The sequence below is a fragment of the Equus quagga genome, chromosome 2 (genome assembly GCF_021613505.1).
Source record: "Equus quagga isolate Etosha38 chromosome 2, UCLA_HA_Equagga_1.0, whole genome shotgun sequence".
Classification (NCBI taxonomy): Eukaryota; Metazoa; Chordata; class Mammalia; order Perissodactyla; family Equidae; genus Equus; species Equus quagga.
In genome coordinates this window covers 158,251,340-158,265,174 of record NC_060268.1, presented here as the reverse complement: position 1 = coordinate 158,265,174, position 13,835 = coordinate 158,251,340, and the positions used below count along the sequence as shown (strand labels likewise).

Below are 13,835 nucleotides of genomic sequence, written 5' to 3'. Positions count from 1 at the left end.
CCCACTTTGATATGCCGAAGGAGGGGCCCTGGCCTGGTTCCCACAGGCTTTCTGGAGGCCTGAGCTCCAGGCATGAAAGCCCACTGCCCCACCCTTCAGTTTTTGATCTGGAGAGCAGAGGTAGGAGGTGGAGCCAGGAAAGGATTTGTCATCCACAATCCACAAACACACAGACATACCCACAGAGACACAAGCAGATGGGACACAAATGCACCTGCGTTATGCCTGGCAGGGATGGGACTTGGCCACCTCCTAAATCCAAATCCTCTGACTCCAAATTCAGTGCTTTTTACTCTATGCCATGCCACATTAGCACTATCTCCAACACCACCACCACCACCATCCCCGCTGTGAGCAATATCCCCACCACCATCACTACCACATCACCAGCATTACTGCCATCCTCACCACCACCACCACCACCATCACCACCACCAGCATCAGCACCACCACCACCATCACCATCACCAGCATCAGCACCACCCCCACCACCAACATTGCCATCACCATCACCACCACCAGCAGCACCTTCACCTGCATCAGTGCCATCAGCACCTCTATCACCTTTACCTCCAGCAGCAGCATCCCCGCCTCCACCATTATCACCCCCATTATGGCCACTACGCTGCCATCGCTTCATCGTTATACCATCTGAACTGATAGAGGAGACCTCTTCGACACTGATACAACATGGAGGAAAGACTCGATGGGAAGGGCAGAAGGAAGACGACATGCTTCCTAGGAGCCCAGGGGACAAGGCCCAGAAGCACAGCCCTCTGCAGCAGGCCTGGATTCTCCCAAACACCCACCCTGCTGGAGACAGTGTCTCACAGCTGTGTCTCAGCCTCCTTGCCCTCTCTTTCCCATCCCCCCGCCCCCCTCCCACACCCACAGAGAACTCGTCCCCACCAGGTGCAGCCTTCGTGGTTTCCCAGCACCAGAGACGGCCGTGGAGAGAAACCCAGGAGAGGTGAGGAGGGGAGGGGCAGAACCCTGGCTGCACCCATGGGATTGGCCAACCTGCGCCCTCTCTGCCAGCACCTGACTAGAAGGTTTCTCAAAGAGACAGTGACCTTAGCCACCACCCTGAGCTCTGCCCATCTCAGCCATGAGGTGGGCACCCCGCATGCAGAGAGGGCCACAGGGGCCATCCTTGAGGCAGTGGTGAGGTGGGAGGAGGCCACCGGGCCCCGAGGGGGCCACGATGGACAAGTTCCGGATGATCTTCCAGTTCCTGCAGTCCAACCAGGAGTCCTTCATGAATGGCATCTGCGGCATCATGGCACTGGCCAGCGCCCAGATGTACTCCGCCTTCGACTTCAACTGCCCCTGCCTGCCGGGCTACAACGCTGCCTACAGTGCTGGCATCCTGCTAGCACCACCCCTCGTGCTCTTTCTGCTCGGTCTGGTCATGAACAACAACGTGTCCATGCTGGCAGAGGAGTGGAAGCGGCCGCCGGGCCGCCGGGCCAAGGACCCTGCCGTGTTGCGCTATATGTTCTGTTCCATGGCCCAGCGAGCCCTCATTGCACCCGTCATCTGGGTGGCTGTCACCCTGCTTGATGGCAAGTGCTTCCTCTGCGCCTTCTGCACTGCCGTGCCAGTGACTGTGCTGGGCAATGGCAGCCTGGCACCCGGCCTGCCTCCACCCGAGCTCGCCCGCCTGCTGGCCCGGGTGCCCTGCCCCGAGATCTACGATGGCGACTGGCTGCTGGCCCGTGAGGTGGCCGTGCGCTACCTGCGCTGCATCTCCCAGGTGAGGGGGCCAGATGACCTTGGGCTGGGTCTCCCCTCCCAGACCAGAGTCCCTCTGGAAGGGCCCAATCCCCTTACCTCTAGAAACGGGGTTCCTCAGGGCACAGTCATGTTTCCCCAACAGATGGGGACTCCCCAGACAAGTCTGGGTCTCCTCGCTCAGACAGAGCTCTGTGGGGCAGGAGCGTATTTTCCTGACTGAGGTGGGGGCTTCTGAAGGCAGAGCCATGTATCTTCCCTCAGATCAGTGCCACCTGGAGAAAGCGCCATGGCTACCTTAGTCCAGAGGACCGTGCCCTGTCCTGAGGCTCCCAGAGAGGACCCAACAGCTCAGCCAGCCCCACATCCTCCATCCTGAGCTCCAGCATGGAAGCCTGGGGGAATTTGCATCCTTTTCCTCTTCCAGGTCTAGGCAGTGGTGAGGCTGGTGGATGGCTGGGCCATTTGGGTACATTTCCCTGGCAAATGCCCCCAGCTGATGCCTCCCTGCTGGGGGAGCGGGAGCTCAGGGTCTGGGTGCCCCTGGAAGGGAGGGCTTGTGTGAGGGGGTGCATTGTTGGGATGTGCCCTAAAGGTAGGGTTGGAGGGCCCACCGAAGGGAACTCCAGAGCTCGGGTCCTCCCCAGCCCCACCCCCACATCCTCTGCCCCTCTGGGCCCTCACTCATGGGAGCCCCTCAGGCCTCCCCTACAGTCATTGCAGCATGGGGAGGCCAGCCCAGGCAGCACCCCTTGCAAACTGTGGACCGGGGGCTGTCAGGGGAGGCAGAGGGGGCGCTGGACCTGCCCTGCAAGAACTAGAGGAACATATACACTCTGCTCTGGCCAGTCCAGACACCCTGGCCACCCCCTCCAGCCCAGAACTCTCTCCCGTGAGGCCTGCATCACTGCCAGATGCCCTGTGTGAGTTTCACACTCTGAGTGTCCGATCTGAACGCTGTGTCACTCCCAAACCTGAGCCTCCTCTCCCATGGGCCTCAGGGCCTGGGGCAGCTGTCCCTCTACTTGATCTGTAAACATCTTTAGCATCATATCGGAAGCTAAAAGGGCCCCCAGTGGACAGCCACCTGGCCTATAGACATGTTTCATTTGGCCCTCAGAGTGTGAATTTGAAATTCAATTTTAGAATTAGTTAGCATCATCTAAAGCCAGAAATTTTCACATACAAATCAGATTTCTAGCTTTACCTGAAACATCGGGAGATCCAGCCCCACAGTGCTCACATTTCCTCATTAAGCAGCTTTGGGTGTGCCCCCGCAAACTGAGCACATGCTCTGCGGCCCCCCACTTGGTGTCTGCTCTGCCCTTACGCACTGGCCCCCATCACAGGCTTTTGGGTTTGCTCCTTGTCCACCATCCTGATCTGGCCAAATGCTTCTCTGTGCAGCTGGGGCTGACCCTGAAGCGCAGGTTGAGGGAGCATTCTGCCCTACGCCGCACAGGGAGTTACTGGCAGAACAGAGCTAGCCCCCAAGCATCCAGTGCTCTTCAGCACAGAGTTTGAGTGACTGTCGGATTTGTCTCAGTGACCCCTGAGGGCACAGCTCGGAGCCCACACAGAGGAGGTTTCATTTAGGGCTGGCGACTGAAAGGCAGACAATACCAGGAGCCAAAGGAGAGGTACAGAACTCAGAGGAGGAAGGGCCACTACGGTCTGGGAGGTCAAGGAAGGCTTCCTTGAGAGAGGTGAGGTCAGCGAGGGCCCATTGGGGTAATAACAATGGCTAACAGCTGCTAACCACTAACTATGTCCCAGGCACTACAGCACATTTACTGTCACAGTTAGTACTCACAGCAACTGTAACTATCTCTATCACTAGCCCCATTTTATGGGTGGGGAAACTGAGGCACAGAAAAGTCAGGGACCTTGTTCCAGCCAACTAGTAAGTAGTGGAGCTAGGATTCAAACCCAGGCAGCCTAATCCAGGGTCTGCCCAGTTGACTCCTGTGTGTTGAGTGCGAGGCCTACACTTGGGCCTTTTACTCACATGATCTCATTTGCATGAGATGGTATTTCTGTGCCCGTTTTACAGAAGAGGAAATGGAGGCCAAGAAGTGAAGTCATGGGGCTGGCCCTGTGGCTGAGTGATTAAGTTCACGCGCTCCGCTGCAGGCGGCCCAGTGTTTCATTGGTTTGAATCCTGGGCGCGGACATGGCACTGCTCATCAAACCACGCTGAGGCAGCGTCCCACATGCCACAACTAGAAGGACCCACAACGAAGAATATACAACTATGTACCGGGGAGCTTTGGGGAGAAAAAGGAAAAAATAAAATCTTTAAAAAAAAAAAAGTGAAGTCACTTGCCCAGTTGGTACTCTTTTCCCTAAAGGCCCTGCCGTAAAGAGTGCTTTGTAGGGTCTGGACAGGCTTAGGAGGCCAGAGGGCAGTGTCTCGCTGACTCTCTCTTCTCTCCCCTGCAGGCCCTTGGCTGGTCCTTCGTGCTGCTGACCACACTGCTGGCATTCATCGTGCGCTCTGTGCGGCCCTGCTTCACGCAGGCTGCCTTCCTCAAAAGCAAGTACTGGTCCCACTATATTGACATCGAGCGCAAGCTCTTTGATGAGACATGTACGGAGCATGCCAGGGCCTTCGCCAAGGTCTGTATCCAGCAGTTCTTCGAGGCCATGAACCATGACCTGGAGCTGGGTCACGCCCACGGGGCCCTGGCCGCAACCCCTGCTAGCTCTGCTGTCCCGGCTACCACCAAAGGTGCTGAGGAGGAGAAGGAGAAGCTGCGCGGCATCACCGATCAAGGCACTATGAACAGGCTGCTCACGAGCTGGCACAAGTGCAAGCCGCCCCTGCGGCTGGGCCAGGAGGAGCCGCTGATGGGCAACGGCTGGGCTGCGGGAGGGCCCCGGCTTCCACGTAAGGAGGTGGCCACCTACGTCAGCAAAGTGTGAGCCGTGGCCAGGTGAAGAGGCAGGAATGGGGCTGTGCGCCCACAACCCCTCAGACCCCCAAACCAGCTGGAACAATGAAGGCTGCAGGTGTTGGGCAGTAGGCCCCTGCATGAGCAGACCCACATGCCCATGCATTCACCTGCCCATTGAGGCAGGAAATTTGCCTCCAGCTGCTCTGGATGGCCCTGGGGCAGCGGGGCCATGAGCAGTATTTGTCAGAGGGTTCAGACCTGGCTTGGAGGGGACAAGTCCCATCTGCCCAGCCCCTCCCAGGCCACTTCACCCCTGCCCTGGCGTCCACTCTTGTCTGGGACTTTTTAGTACCTCTAAAAGGCCCAGAGATTGGGTGGGGGAGGTGCATCCAGCCGTCTCATGAAGCAAGAATCCTCTAATTTTGGCCAGTCTCCTGAGAGAGGCTGAGTGGGCTAAGGTGGGCCATAAGGACGTGACACCCAGCTTCACCTGGTGTGACACGCCTGGGTTGACAGGTGACGAGACAAGATGGCAGAAGTTAGGTCCATTCGGGAGAAGCCAGGTGTGTGGTCACCATGGAGGTCACTCAACAGTTGTCAAAGTGGACCTCACATTTATTTAGCACCAAACACAAAAGGCCTCCTGTGCCAGTCTGTTTGGACTGCTGCCACAAAATGCCACAGACTCGGTAGGTTATAAGCAACGAAAACTCGTTTCTCACAATTGTGGAGGCTGGGAGTCCAGGATCAGGGAGCTGGCCTGTTGAGTTCTGGCGGAGGCCTTCTTCCTGCTCCACAGCCAGGTCCTCTCACTGCTTCCTCACACAGCAGACAGACAGGGCTAGGGATCTCAGAGAGCCGGGGCTAGGGATCTCTCTGCAGCCTCTTTAATAAGGTGCTAATCTCATTCATGAGGGCTCTGCCCTCACAACTAAGCACCTCTCAAAGGCCCCGCCTCCTAATATCAGCACCTTTAGGGGTTAGGATTTCAACCTGTGAATTTGGAGCCGACCCATTCACACCACAGCACGTGTCACGGAAGGACGCTGGAGACCACCCTAACACTCCCCTTACATCCGGTCTCAGGGGAAAATCAGACCACCCTCAGGGCTTGAGCAGTTAGAAACAGATTCATTTTCTCAAACACCCCACCCCCTGGGGAGGGAGCTCCAAGTCTAAGAGGCTCTGCCCTGAGGTGGAGTTGACGGTGGAGGGTGTGAGAGGAGGTAACTAGAGCGGAAACAGCTCAAGACTCCAGAGACAGAACTGGGTCAAATGCTGGCTCTACCACTTTCCAAACTGTGTCCCTTGGGCCAGTTGCTTCATTTCCTGTGCCTCAGTTTCCTCATCTCTACAGTGGGGATGCGGACACCTACCTCGTGGGGTTGTGAGCATCAAATGAGTGAAGCAGATAAGCCCACGGCACGTGGTGGGCACTGAGCACATGGTGCTAACGTGTGTGTGGATTTCTAAACTGAGGGCTTAACCCCCTGCTCCTGGACATAGAGGAGGTGGTCATCAGGAAATGGAGCTATCTTTGTTGAGGAGGAGGAAGCAGGGCCAAGAATATAGGCTTCTTGCCCCCTCAGATATCTCTGAGATGTAAGTCCCACTCATCTAAGAACTCATTTTGATCTTGATCCTTACAACATTGTTTTAATAATTCCCACTCTTCTTTATGCATCCTTCCCTCTATTCCCACTTCTGAGACCTGGTCCCCCTCCCGTTAATTATTTGGGAAGAGGGCGAGCCCTGTAGGCCAAGGTGGGCTGGAGGAGCCTCCAGGAGACGGGACTCGATCTAGGCCCTGAATCAGGGGGAAGATTCAGATTAGTGAGGGCCAGGTATATATTGGTGGTCGGGGCTTCCGGTGGGAAGAAAGCCCAGAGGTATCGGGAGGCACACGTGTGGAGGAAAGAGCAAAGCTTTGGGTCAGGCAGACCTGAGTTCAAGACTAGAGCCGAAGGACCTATGGCAAGTCACCAAATCCCTCTGAGCCTCAGAGTGTCTGTCTATAAAATGAATGTTAAAAGACCTGCTTTTCGGGATTATGGTGAGGATAGAGGAGGGGAACTTTTGAGGAAGAATCTGGAACGGTGTTTGGCACATTAGGTAGGATATGAAAAATAAGCACTGGGCCTTTTCCTTCATTCTGCACATGGACAAGCCCAGCTCAGGGAGGCTCCCATGTCACTCAGCAGTTCCACTGTCATAGAACCACAAACATCACAAAGCTGACAAGGGTCTGGGGGGGTGTCCCCCTTGATCCTAAGGGTTATCGAGCCTGTCCTTGCACAGGGCTCTCCCCTTCAGCATTCTTGACCCATGACTTTTCAGCCTCAGCTTGCACAGTCCCGCAGATGGGGAGCTCATGACCACATTCTGGGACAGGCTGGGCAGCTCTCATCATTATAAAGGGCTTCCTTCAGAGACCTGCCACCTTGTAATTTCCACCCACCTGTCAGAGCTCTGCCCACAGGACCTCAGAGACTCCCTAGACCCCAGAATTCACTCGTCAGCCCTCCCGAGATTTGAAGCAGTACGTGGGGAGTTAGCTGACATATGGAGAAAAGAGCCAGTAGGGGGAGGGTTTGTCCAGTTAGTGGCTGGAGGCTCTGAGGGAGAAGGGCCTGAATAGGGGAGGGGGGCTCCTGGCCTTGCGTCTCCTGCTAGGAGTCAGCATCGTGACTCCTGCCCGTCTCCCGCCGGCAGCTTCCGTCCGGTGAGAATCAAGCAGGGGTGCTGTTAAAAGTGGCCTGGAGGGCAGGCCCAGGCCAGATCTCCCTGAAGGCACCCCCCACCCCACCCCCCACACCCGGCCTGGCCCCTGAACTGGTCCCGCCGGTGTGGAACCCCCGGCAGGCTGTCCCTGGCAGAGTGCTCAGGCACGACTTCCTCTCCTCTCGCACCGCCCTCGCCGCCCCCCCCTCCCCCTGCCTGGCGCCTGAGAGCTGTTTTTCCATTCGTTGGATGCGTGTTCCATCCCCTTGATTCTTCTTTTCTGGAGTTAAACTTTCCTGAAGACATCGTCAGTCCCAAGCCCTGCTGGTCTCAAGCGCCCCGCGTCTGTGCAGCAGTGGGAGGGAGCCCGCAGAGGGTACTGTGGCGGCACTTTGGGTGGGGCCGCTGCTCTACCGGGTGGCCCGCCCTGAAAGCCCAGTCCCGGGGCTCTGATGTCTGCGTAGCTCCAAGACTCCAGCCCGCGGAGGCCAAGGCCACTGGTGCCTGCAGCTGGCCCCAGGTAAGGAAAAGCTCCTCCCTGGGGCGTGCCAGGTGACAGAGGAGCATGGCAGGGCCACCTGAGGCTGCCCAGAGGGTTTGTGCTGGGGAGAGAGGCCCCTAGCTGAGGCCCCCCACTCTGGGCAGGGCCAGTCCGACCCCACTTTTCCAGGGCCTGTCTCTTGTTCTGACTGTTGTTGGAGGAAGTCCCACCCGGGCCGGGGGGACAGGGGCAGAAGTCTTAGAAGATGGCCTGGTCCCTCCTCTGCCCACCACCCACCACTGTTCAGGCAACTTGTACCCGACTTTGGGTGGTTTATGAACCCAGGGTCCCCATGGGGAGCTCATTAGGAGCCTCGAATCCAAAAGGGGAAGGGGAAGAGGGAGAGGGGGATGCCTTTAACCCCTGCATCCCCAGCAATATTACAGACTCCCTTTCCCAAGGAGTCAGACTGGAGCCCCCGGGCTGTGAGTTGGGGAAGAGTCACACCCTTCCTCCTCCTCCATCTCCTGGTGCCCCACGTGGCCACCCGCTCTGCCCGGGCCCATCTGGCAGTCTTGGCAGAGGCTGCAAGGGGTGGTGGTGTAGCGAGGAGGCACAGAAGGAAATATGGGGAGGTCTCTCCAGCTTTGTTTGCTGCCACCCCATCCCTCCACTCCCCGCTGCGGACTTTTGTTTTTCAACCCCGGCATGAGGAGAAAGACATGGGGCCACACCCTGGCCCATCTCTTGGCTTGTGTGGGTGGAGCCTGAGAAGGGAGTTGGGGCAGAACATGGCTGTAGCCTGAGATCATGGCCACTTCCTGGCAGGTGGCCAGCCCCACTGCAGCCCAAACCAAGGCAGAGACAGGCTCGAGATGGGCTGGTGGGCATGGCCAAGGCTTAGCCTTCACCAAAACTTTCTGTCGCTGGCAGGCTGGGTGCTTCCCGGGCCCAGGGACCTCGGTGGAACAGGCCTGCTAGGAGAGGCTGCTGGATAGGGACGGGGTTATGGGTGGGAAGGTAAAGGGGAGGTTCGCCAGGGCTCTCATGGATGGGCACAGAGCAAGGTCAGTAGGAGACTGAGAAAACGGAGGACTCAGCTTGACTCACCCTTGTCCACGTCCCAGGCCTCCTGAGCTCGTGGTCCTGTCCAGGCACCTCCATATTTGAATGGCCTCAAGTAGGGTTTATCCTCTTTAGGGCTTAGTTTCCTGATCTTTGCAGGAAGGAGAACCATCCCTCTGTGCCTCCCCTCTGGGAGCGGCCCTGAACACTCCACAGGGTGAGAGACGGAGGGTTTCACACATAGGACAATTACCAGGCATCGTTTATTCCCTTTCTTTTCCCTCCAGCATCCGTGAGGAGAGCAAGTTCCAGAACGATTTATCCTCTTTTCACAGATGGGAACACTGAGGCCCACAGGAAAGTCATGAAGTATGTTGAGAGCCAGAATCTCCTAAACCAGTCCAGAGCCTGAGGTTTCCAACATGAGAAGCTTCTTATGAACTCCACGGATGCTGCCCCAGGCTCACCACTGACTCAGGGCCCCTTCCTCCACCCCACCCTACATCACAGGGTCAAGTCCAAGCCCCTTATCCACTAGGATACCCACTCCAGCTTTTATACCCATAGGGCTAGAGGCCTTGAGGACACAAGCTCCAAAGAGTCCTATGTCCCTCAGTATCTAGGCACTACCTGGAATCCCAAGGGGAAAGCCAGTCAACATCCCACATTCCCCAATGCCACAGGCCAGTTCTAATCTCCGCCTCAAGGGAAGCTTGTGGTACTGATCTTCAAGAACTTAGGTGTCTGAGGGAGAGAGACCTGAGCTAGAATCTCAGCTCTGCCACTTACATGTGACCCTGGCAAGCCACTCACCCTCAGGAAGCCTCCACCTCCTCTACGCACACGGGGGATGTGACAGCTCAGTGCGGGATCTCAAGGATGGGCAACCAGGGGTGGAAAGCAACTGACGCAGAGTAGGAGCTCAGTGAACAGTGGCTGCCGTCATTCTTCCCGTCTCCATCCTTTCTCACCAGCCAGGCCTCAATCCTTGTTCTCAGAAGCAAACATTTATCAGTCATCTACTGTTCCACAGGGAGCGCCAGGCCAGCCACTGTAGCGGATAAACAGCAAGGCTGTGCCCTGCCTTTGGGTGCCCACCGGCCTGAGCTCCTTCCTCGTGCCACCAGGAACCATCGATCCCGGTCTCCTCCTGCCTCCACCCCTGCCGTCGGTCCCCCGGTCGACCTGTCACCATGGCAGCCCTGATCGCAGAGAACTTCCGCTTCCTATCGCTCTTCTTCAAGAGCAAGGATGTGATGATTTTCAACGGGTTGGTGGCTCTGGGCACCGTGGGCAGCCAGGAACTGTTCTCTGTGGTGGCTTTCCACTGCCCTTGCTCGCCAGCCCGGAACTACCTGTACGGGCTGACAGCCATCGGTGTGCCCGCCCTGGCGCTCTTCCTCATTGGCGTCATCCTCAACAACCACACCTGGAACCTAGTTGCTGAGTGCCAGTACCGGAGGACCAAGAACTGCTCGGCTGCCCCCAACTTCCTCCTCCTTAGCTCCATCCTGGGCCGTGCAGCCGTAGCCCCGGTCACCTGGTCTGTCATCTCCCTGCTGCGCGGTGAGGCCTATGTCTGCGCTCTCAGTGAGTTCGTGGACCCCTCTTCACTCACAGCCAGGGAAGAGGGCTTCCCACCAGCCCACACCACAGAAATCCTCGCCAGGTTCCCTTGTGGGGAGGGCCCTGCCAACCTGTCAGGCTTCCGGGAGGAGGTCAGTCGCAGGCTCAAGTACGAGTCCCAGGTAAGGCCATGTAAAAGGAAGCTCCTCTCCTTTCCTCCCTGGGTGGTGGCTGGAGGGGAAGTGCCAGGATGGCCCAGCGTTAAAGCCGGAGTTGGTCCTCAGGGCTGAGGTCTCCAGGAAAGCACTAGATTATCAGTGTCAGTTATCAGAGCTGGGTAATCATGGGTTAGTGCTTGCTGGGGCAATTCCAGTCCCAAATAAGAGTTTTAAACATTAAAAGAAACATTCTTCTGGCTCAGAGCCTCGATCCTAGTCGCAGATTAAACCCCTCACTCCAGCCAGAGTGAGCACGAACCTCTGCAAGCTTATGAAAAGTTTGCTGTTAGCCATGAGTTGATAATGAAGTGTGGCTGGCTCTGGGGACGAGCATGTTCCCACCCTGGGAAGGACCCTGGCCCAGCACTGAGTCGGCCTCGAGTATTGCTGACATAAGGGGAGTGCCTAGAGCCAGGAAGGGGTGTCGAAGCAGGAAGCAGCAGCTGCTGCCGGGATCCTAGCTTTGGCCTTGGCTTAGTTCTGAAGCAGCGGAGGTTGGTCAGGGGAGAGACAGCCCAGGGCAGAGACCAGGGCAGAAGCAGAAAAACAGCTGGAAATGTTCACCTGGAGAAGCAGGGGGTGAGGGGGAGAGCGGAAAGAGCACAAGATTTTCTAAAAGGCCTCTCAGGTACATAAGAAACACAAGCAGACAGAGAGGCAGGGCTGGAGACAGCACTGAATGAGATGGAAAATGGTAGACGGAGAAAAAAAGTTTACTTGATGATGATCAAATGCCCACAGATCTCCGTACAGCATGGAATGGGGAGGGGAAGATGACCTTGAGGGTCCTAGCCCTCAAGAGGCTCACACACAAGTATTTGAGACCAGCACACGAGTAGATTTCAAAACGAGGCAAAGAACAATGTGTAAGAGGAACCAGGTCATGAGGGACTCAGAGAAGGCAAGATTGCTCCCAGAGGTGCCTTTGCAGGCTTCCTGGAGGTGGCCTCTGGGCTGAGCCTGGCAGTTTGAGCTGGATTTTGATGGGCTGAGATGCCAGGGAGGGACGGCCCTTAGGGCTGCAGGAATGGCAGCAGAAAATGCAGGAGGCAAAGTCTAAGAACAGAGCAAGCATGAGTTCCAGGGAGGACAAAGAGGTGGAATCACAGCCAGAAGGGCCTGCTTCCCTTACAGAAGCAGAAGCTGCGGCCAGGCAAGTGCCAGAGCCAGGTCTCCGGGGGTTCTCAGGCCCAGGTTCGGCCCAGCCCACCGGCTCCGACCAGTGTCTTCTTCCTGGGGCAGGTCGGGGTCAGGCAGCTCCTTGACTCTCCTCAACCCTGACCCTTCTCTGGCCAGCTCTTCGGGTGGCTGCTCATCGGCGTGGTGGCCATCCTGGTGTTCCTGACCAAGTGCCTCAAGCATTACTGCTCCCCGCTCAGCTACCGCCAGGAGGCCTACTGGGCGCAGTACCGCTCCAACGAGGACCAGCTCTTCCAGCGCACGGCCGAGGTGCACTCGCGGGTGCTGGCTGCCAACAACGTGCGCCGCTTCTTCGGCTTCGTGGCCCTCAACAAGGACGATGAGGAGCTGGTTGCCAAGTTCCCAGTGGAAGGCACACAGCCGCGGCCACAGTGGAACGCCATCACCGGCGTCTATTTGTACCGTGAGAACCAGGGCCTCCCACTCTACAGCCGCCTGCACAAGTGGGCCCAGGGTCTGGTGGGCAACGGCAGGGCCCAGGACAACATAGAGATGGCCCTGCTCCCCTCCTAAGGGGCCTGTTCCCATGCTCTTTGCAAATGACAGTACTTGGTCCCAAATTGAACCCCACTGCCTGCTCACATCAACATCTGAAGACTTTTTTTTTTTTGAGGAAGATTAGCCCTGAGCTAACTAGTGCCAGTCCTCCTCTTTTTGCTGAGGAAGGCTGGCCCTGAGCTAACATCCGTGCCCACCTTCCTCTACTTTACATGTGGGACGCCTGCCACAGCATGGCTTGCCAAGCGGTGCCATGTCTGCACCGGGGATCCAAACCAGTGAACCCCGGGCCGCCGAGAAGCAGAACATGTGAACTTAACCACTGCGCCACCGGGCAGGCCCTGAGATTTTTTTTTTTTAACCACAGCTTTTTGGGGAAACAGGCCAGGTGAAAGGAACACAAAGTAACCTGGGGTGCGGAGGAGAAGGGTAGCAGACCATGTGGTCAGCTCAGACAGGAAGGCTCTCAGACCTGAAGAAACCCCTCTCCTGTTGCCACCAGCCACTTGGTCAACAGCTTTGGAGAAGAGACCCTTTCCCAGAACTGGTCCTTAATTAACTACGATGTGGATGACCTTTAGCTGGTGGGACTCCAAGGCTGGGAAGACCGGCCAGCAGAGCCAGGTGACAATGAAACTCACCAGTAGGCTCCTTGTATAGGATATTGTGCAGTTAATTTGTGTGTAATTGCACATGGACAGCGCTGCTCTGCTGCCCTCCAAGGTATGCCTCTAGCTTTCCTTTGTATATTTGAATTTTTGATAAAGTTTTTCTTGGTATAAAGGATGATCTTGCTGTCTGCATGATTGGGTGGGCCAAGACACAGCAGGCTGGGGGTCATGGGACAGGCCCAAATCCCATCCTGTGTGGAAGCAAAAGGGACTGAGACTCTGGGCAAGACTAAAATGGATGGATGGGAGGGCAGGGGTGCAGGGAGAGCCGGGTGCTCCTTCCCACACGTGGGAAGGCCCTGGGGCCCATGATCTCTTGGCAATTGCATCCCATTATCTGATTTGATCTGGGAGACAGATAGAGCTTGGCCCTTCTCAGAGGGAAGCTCAGCTTAAATTTCAAGAGCCGGGAGATCGTGCACTCAGTAGGGCAGACCAGCTCTTGTAACCTAGTGCCGATGACCAGGAACCAGGCCGGCCCCAGCTTTGCCTCCCTCCCACGCCCATCCTTGCCCTGATCACCTCCACCACCTCCAAAACTGGAGAGGCCCTCCCTTGTCCCTGTCCTGCTTCCTGGCTTACAACGCAGTCATTTCCCATGGAAAAGCTCTCCAGCCCTCAGGACATTTAAAGCTCTGCTAAAGAAAATGTTTAATTCCCTCAAGACCAAGCCAAAAAAGCACTGGCTTCAACAACTAACTGGGTCTGTGCTGGCCTCCAGGGACTCTGGAACACACTGGAGAGAGAACATCTTCCTGGGAATTTTACAAGGGTCACAGGGAGG

At 56.8% G+C, this 13,835-nt stretch overlaps 1 protein-coding gene across 5 annotated transcripts; it reads left to right on the top strand.

Moving 5' to 3' along the window:
* The first annotated feature begins 446 nt into the window (after positions 1-446).
* Positions 447-12,581, top strand: CALHM2 (calcium homeostasis modulator family member 2). Of its 5 annotated transcripts, none has more exons than XM_046655402.1 (4): positions 7,572-7,872; positions 9,234-9,267; positions 9,932-10,646; positions 11,979-12,581. In XM_046655402.1, exons 3-4 carry the CDS (start codon positions 10,092-10,094, stop codon positions 12,393-12,395), a joined length of 972 nt encoding a protein of 323 aa, XP_046511358.1. In that variant the 5' UTR covers positions 7,572-7,872; positions 9,234-9,267; positions 9,932-10,091; the 3' UTR covers positions 12,396-12,581. The 5 variants fall into 5 exon arrangements, with proteins under 5 accessions (XP_046511359.1, XP_046511358.1, XP_046511357.1 ...); XM_046655401.1 differs by having other exon boundaries at positions 9,186-9,267; XM_046655403.1 differs by lacking the exons at positions 7,572-7,872; positions 11,979-12,581 and adding exons at positions 447-1,756; positions 4,177-4,670 and having other exon boundaries at positions 9,186-10,089.
* The last annotated feature ends 1,254 nt before the right edge of the window (positions 12,582-13,835 follow it).